The following is a 6,000-nucleotide window of genomic DNA, read 5'->3' as shown; positions in this document are numbered from 1 at the left end:
GCGATGCGCATGCCGGCAATGCACGAAATCTCGCGTCTCGCGAGAGGACGCACCGGCGCGTCCACCCAGAACAACAGGACCGCCGCAAAGACGCAATCCTGCGTACGGCGGTCCTGAGGAGGTTAAATATATATTATTTGCCGTTCAGCAGTGCAGTTATATGTTCTAAAGCTCTTTTGTGGTGTGTATTAGTGGAAAAAAATAAGGGCCTATTTGCCATTCAGCGGTGCAGTTATATGTTGTAAAGCCCTTTTTGGCGTGTATTAGTGGCACAAAAAAAAGTATTTGCTGTTGTGTGGTGAAGTGAGAAAATCACAGTCCTTTTTGACGTGTATTAGTGTAAAAAAAATAACAGCCTATTTGACGTTCAGCGGTGCAGTTAGATGTTCTAAAGCCCTTTTTGGCATGTATTAATGGAAAAAAATACAGTATTTTTTTCGCCCTATAAGACGCACTCTTGCCCCCCCCCCCCAACTTTGGGGGGTCTTATGGGGCGAATACTGCCATTTACACTGATACAACGCAGACCGCGATGCTGCACAGCGCGGCCGGCGTTGTATCGGCAGGGACCATCTGGCAGCAGGGCCCGGTGCAGTCACTGTATTCTATTACACCGGGCCCCGCTCACTGTAGTATTAATAGGTAACGTGTAGGCACGTTACCTATTAATGCAGCATAGGGAAATCCATGTAGTACAGTACCCACTTGAGACTCCTGTAGGCAGGCCGGGCGTGCGGCAGCAGAATAACGTCATTCACTACGTCACGCGCTTGCTTCATTCATAAAGTGGGAGGAGCAGGCGCGTGACGTAGTGAGTGACGTCACGCTTCCGCCACCTGCCCGGTTTAATAGAATACAAAGACTGCACCAGGCCCCACTGCCATTAGAACACCAGTGCTGGCCGCCACCCCCTGTATTGGGGGTCATTCACAATTTTACATAGGGACACTGTTATGGGGGGGGGGGAAATCTGTGTATGACACTGTTATGGGGGGGGGGAGAAAGATGCTATATATGTGTCATCCACAGATCCTTCCCCCATAGCGGTGTCATCCACAGATCCTTCCCCCATAGCGGTGTTGTTATGTCCCCTGGACACTCTGTGTCTCTCAGGTACTGCTGGCAATGCTGCCAGTATCTGCTCAGCAAGTTACACACACAGGCCGATGTACTACTTAACCAGAGCAAGGTTTATTACTCAGAACATTATGGCATTCTTACATGGAGGAGTCTTATTCCAAACAGCTTCTGTCCTTATCAGATGTAATCCCTTCTCAGCCTCATGTGTCTGCTTCCAGTTCCCCTCACACACCGTCTGACTTCCTGGTACAGCTCCTCCTCCCCCATCATGCATCAGGAGAAAGAGGCTAAAGGTCACAGTGATCTATCACAACATCACACCTCCTTTCCTTCCCAAAAAAAAACAAAAACAAAAACATAACAAGAGAACAAAATGTTGAACACATAACATAACAAGGCAAGCGAGATCAGTTCAGCAAGTAGTATCTCCAACTCAGTTCTGTGATTTCCGCAGCACTTCATGAGCCCTTTGTCTCTGTTCCCTGACCTCCAATGTGTCCCGTAAGATTTCAGCACTTTGCCAGCGAGGCGTTTGACGTCTTTGACGGGTAGACTTACGCAGAGGCACAGCACCGGGAGGGATAGAGTCAGTCAAGGGTTCTGGAGATGTCAGTGGGCGTCCCACAGACAAATCAGGCTCTGTAACTCCAGGCACATGTCCGGGCTCCTCAGGAATATGGTCACCAACCAGTTCAGGGTTTGGTTGTAAACTTGTGGGATCATGCCAGACACCATGCCATATGTCACCAGCAGAGTTCAGAGTAGACTCTGGTGGGTGGTTAGAAAGAGGGGTCGGTTTTGTCACTAGTGGCCGGCAAATGCGTTTCCTCAATTGTGAAAGGTGTCGCCGAACACAAATGCCTTCCTCCAGGCGGACAAGGTACATTCTTCTGCCAAGAGTTCCATCAATAACGCCCGGAAGCCAAGGAGGCAAAGCTCTGTAATTCCGAGACCATACAAGATCACCGGCACGGAATCCCAGACGGCCCGGCGGAGGAGGTGTTGGTGACTGTTCCTGCGGACGAACTAAATCAAGTTTGGTGCGGAGATGCCTGCCAAACATAAGAAAAGCCGGTGACAGCCCAGTAGTAGCGTGTTTCGTGTTACGGTACATGATCAAGAATTCCAGCAGCTTCTCTTCTGACAGTCCAACCTGGTCCAGAGTGGACAGTAAGTGCTTCTTAAATGTCTGCACAAATCGTTCTGCCAGCCCATTTGAAGCTGGATGATAAGGAGCTGTTTTGTAGTGTTGGACGCCCAAGCCACTAAGGAAGGATTGAAACTCATGCGATGTAAATTGAGTTCCATTGTCGGAGACTATGGCTGTTGGCAAGCTATATTGAGCAAAGAGCTTCCTTAAGACTAGAATGGTAGCAGCTGAGGTAATAGAAGGCATTAGAAAAACCTCCGGCCATTTTGAATGCGCATCTACCACGATCAAATACATTTTACCCTGGATGGGGCCAGCAAAATCAAGATGGAGTCTGGACCACGGTTCTGTTGGCCATGGCCAAGGTTGCAGGGTTCCTCTCTTTTGGGGTCGCTGGGCTTGACAGCACCCAGGACATTGAGCAACATAATCTTCAATTGCTGTATCCATTTGTGGCCACCAAACATAGCTCCGGGCTCGCTGCTTCATGCGCACCACACCAGGATGGCCTTCATGCAGTATCCTTAGCATGGTTGATTGCAAGTACTGGGGTACAATCACTCTATTGCCCCATTGTAGGCAACCAGTATTAGTCACAAGCTCACATTTTCTGGCAAAGTACGGACGAAATTCACCTGAAACTCTCTCTGGCCATCCAGTCTGAACATAAGAGAATATCTGAGACAGTAAAGGATCTGTGGCTGTATGTCTGGCAATCAGGGAGGTGGACATGCAAGATTGTGGCCTGTGTACTTCCACTACACGTACCTCTCTTAGTGGGTGGTCATCTCTTAGTGGCAATCTGGAAAAAGCATCTGCATTGCCATGGGTATCATGGGAGCGGTATCTGATAGAATAAGCATAAGCTCCTAAAAATAAAGCGTACCTTTGTAAGCGAGATGCAGTTGTTGTAGAAATTCCTTTCTGAGGGTTCAGTATTGACAACAGAGGTTTGTGGTCAGTGATAAGTGTGAACTCCCGACCATAGATGTACGCGTGAAATTTTTTTGTGGCCCATACAATGGCCAAAGCTTCCTTGTCAATCTGGGAGTAGTTTTGTTCCGCTGAGGTTAAAGACCTGGAGGCAAAAGAAATGGGGCGCTCCGTGCCATCCGGCATGACATGGGAAAGCACGGCACCCAGTCCATAAGGCGAGGCATCACAAGCCAGGATGACGGGTTTCTTTAAATCATAGTGGACCAGAACTCGAGAAGACAGAATGAGTTCTTTAGAAAGCCGAAAAGCTTCTTCACATTTGTCTGTCCATATCCATTTAGCTCTTGCATCCAGTAAGCGATGTAATGGGTAGAGCTGGTGTGCTAGGTTCGGCAAGAAACGGTGGTAGTAATTTAGGAGGCCAAGGTAAGACCTGAGCTGGGTGACATTCCGGGGGGTAGGGGCATGGGTAAGGGCTTTAACCTTTTCTTCAGTAGTGTGTAACCCATGTCGGTCCACCGTGTGGGCACAAAACTCCAGCTGAGACTTGAGAAATTCGCATTTTGAAAGATTGACACGTAAACCATACTTTTGGAGTCTCTCTAGCACAGCTTCAACATTCTTTCTGTGTTCTTCATCAGTGGGACCAGTGATGAGCATGTCATCCAGTAGACATTGGGTGAAAGGTATTCCTGCCAGTACCTCATCCATGATCCGCTGCCAGATGGCTGGAGCTGGGGCTATGCCAAAAACCATGCGGTTATACTGGAATAATCCTTTGAGTGTTAATGGTCAACAGATGGCGTGAATCTGGGTGTACTTGCAGTTGCAGGTAAGCTTGCTTTAAGTCTATTTTTGTAAACTTTTGCCCCCCAGCCAGTGAGCCAAATAAATCTTCAAGTCGAGGCAATGGGTATTGATCCACAAGAAGTTGGTTGTTCAGAGCTACCCTGAAATCACCACAAATCCTAATGTCTCCATTCTTTTTCTTGACAGGCACAATTGGTGATGCCCATTCACTTCTATCCACTTTCGTTATGATCTTTTCAGCCAATAGGTGGTCCAGCTCTGCTTCCACTTTTTTCCGCAAGGCAAAAGGTACTGATCTTGCCTTACAAAAACGAGGTGTAGCACCAGGCTTCAAGAGGAGGTGGGCCATCTTTCCTTTTACGGTGCCCAAAGAGTCCTCAAAAACCTCTTTAAAACGTGACTTCAGGGATTCCACCCAATGGTCTACTTTAGAAAGCAATGTACATTGGGCAATGGTAAAAGGAGGCATGCCCAGGGCTTTGATCCAGTCCCTTCCATACAGCGGAGGACCTCCATTCCTTACAACATAAAGGCGTAGACTTTGACTGCGGTTGCCTAATGTAACAAGGGGTTTTACATAACCCAAGGGCTGTAGTAGTTCCTTGCTGTAGGTTTGTAGTGTGAGCTTTGTAGGTTTTAGCGGCAGGGACAGACCCGATGCCTTTAAATCAGTCCATGAAATGACAGACACAGCTGCCCCTGTATCAACATCCATGGAGACAGGACAGCCATTGAGTGTGACATCCACTTTAATCGCAGGAGTACTCCCAGTTACTCGAAACAGTCCAACATGCTGGACACATGTCTCCTCATCAGAGCTAAAACCGTTATTGTCCATATCCACACGGAATGTCTGTTTACGTCTATCCTTTGTGGTAGCGTTCGGGGAGCGAGAGCTGCGGCAAATGCGCCCAATATGACCAGTCTTTCCACAGCGAAAACAAACGACATCCTTGAACTTGCAAGCCGGCGCACTGTGAGTAGTGTTACCACAACGGTAGCAAGTCGGGGTCCCAGAGACAGAAGAATTAGGGTGGCGAGGTTTAAGCTGAGTGGCAGGGGACGGGCGTCTCGAGCGTTGAGTGATAGCAGTGTGGAATATTTCCTCACCCTGGCTTGCAGGAGTTGTAGGTGGTGCCTTCAGTAGGGTGGCGTCCCGTGTTGCCAACTCCATGACCGTAGCAAGGTCAGTGGCTTTCGTCAGAGTCAAGTCGGGTTCTGTGAGTAAACGTTTCTGTATGGCTGGGTCGCAGAGTCCCATGACGAACATGTCACGGAGAGCCGTCTGTAGGTAGTCTCCAAACTGACAAGTGGCAGCTAGTTTACGTAAAGCAATGATATATGTCTTTATATCCTCCCCGGCCTGCTGCCTTCTACTGTAGAATTTAAACCGCTCTGCGATTTCTAACGGCTTCGGGTTGTAGTGTGTATGTAGCGTCTGAATTAACTCAGGCAGGGACTTAGAGGCTGGCTTGTCTGGAGAAACAAGGTCTCTGAGGGTTCCATATGCAGCTTGACCCAATGCAGTGAGAAAAACTGCAACTTTCTTTTCAACAGTCCCATTATTTGCTTCCATATACTGTTCCAGCCTCTCCACCCAGGAGATCCATGACTCAGCTGCAGGATCAAATGGTTGAATAAACCCTATGAAGGCCATGTGTGCTAAAATCCACAATCCTCGTCGCCACTGTTATGTCCCCTGGACACTCTGTGTCTCTCAGGTACTGCTGGCAATGCTGCCAGTATCTGCTCAGCAAGTTACACACACAGGCCGATGTACTACTTAACCAGAGCAAGGTTTATTACTCAGAACATTATGGCATTCTTACATGGAGGAGTCTTATTCCAAACAGCTTCTGTCCTTATCAGATGTAATCCCTTCTCAGCCTCATGTGTCTGCTTCCAGTTCCCCTCACACACCGTCTGACTTCCTGGTACAGCTCCTCCTCCCCCATCATGCATCAGGAGAAAGAGGCTAAAGGTCACAGTGATCTATCACAACATCACAGGTGTCATCCACAGAT

General features: G+C 48.3%; 1 protein-coding gene across 1 annotated transcript; it reads right to left on the bottom strand.

Moving 5' to 3' along the window:
* Positions 1–1,513: 1,513 nt before the first annotated feature.
* Positions 1,514–3,922, bottom strand: LOC121005727 (uncharacterized protein K02A2.6-like). The gene is made up of 2 exons (XM_040438495.1): positions 2,999–3,922; positions 1,514–2,890 (listed from the first exon to the last, which is right to left on the bottom strand). The coding sequence occupies exons 1-2, from the start codon at positions 3,920–3,922 to the stop codon at positions 1,514–1,516; spliced, it is 2,301 nt and encodes a 766-aa protein (XP_040294429.1).
* Positions 3,923–6,000: the final 2,078 nt, after the last annotated feature.

Source organism: Bufo bufo, chromosome 6 (assembly GCF_905171765.1).
Source record: "Bufo bufo chromosome 6, aBufBuf1.1, whole genome shotgun sequence".
Lineage (NCBI taxonomy): Eukaryota > Metazoa > Chordata > Amphibia > Anura > Bufonidae > Bufo > Bufo bufo.
This window is presented reverse-complemented; position numbering and strand designations above follow the sequence as displayed.

Bases quoted from the DNA above. Each gene is read 5' to 3' on its own strand.
- LOC121005727 (XM_040438495.1), bottom strand. From the start codon at position 3,922: ATGGTTTTTGGCATAGCCCCAGCTCCAGCCATCTGGCAGCGGATCATG. The intron at 2,891-2,998 runs GTACGTGTAGTG...TCTTATGTTCAG, and splicing joins ATGACCACCCACTAAGAGAG to ACTGGATGGCCAGAGAGAGT.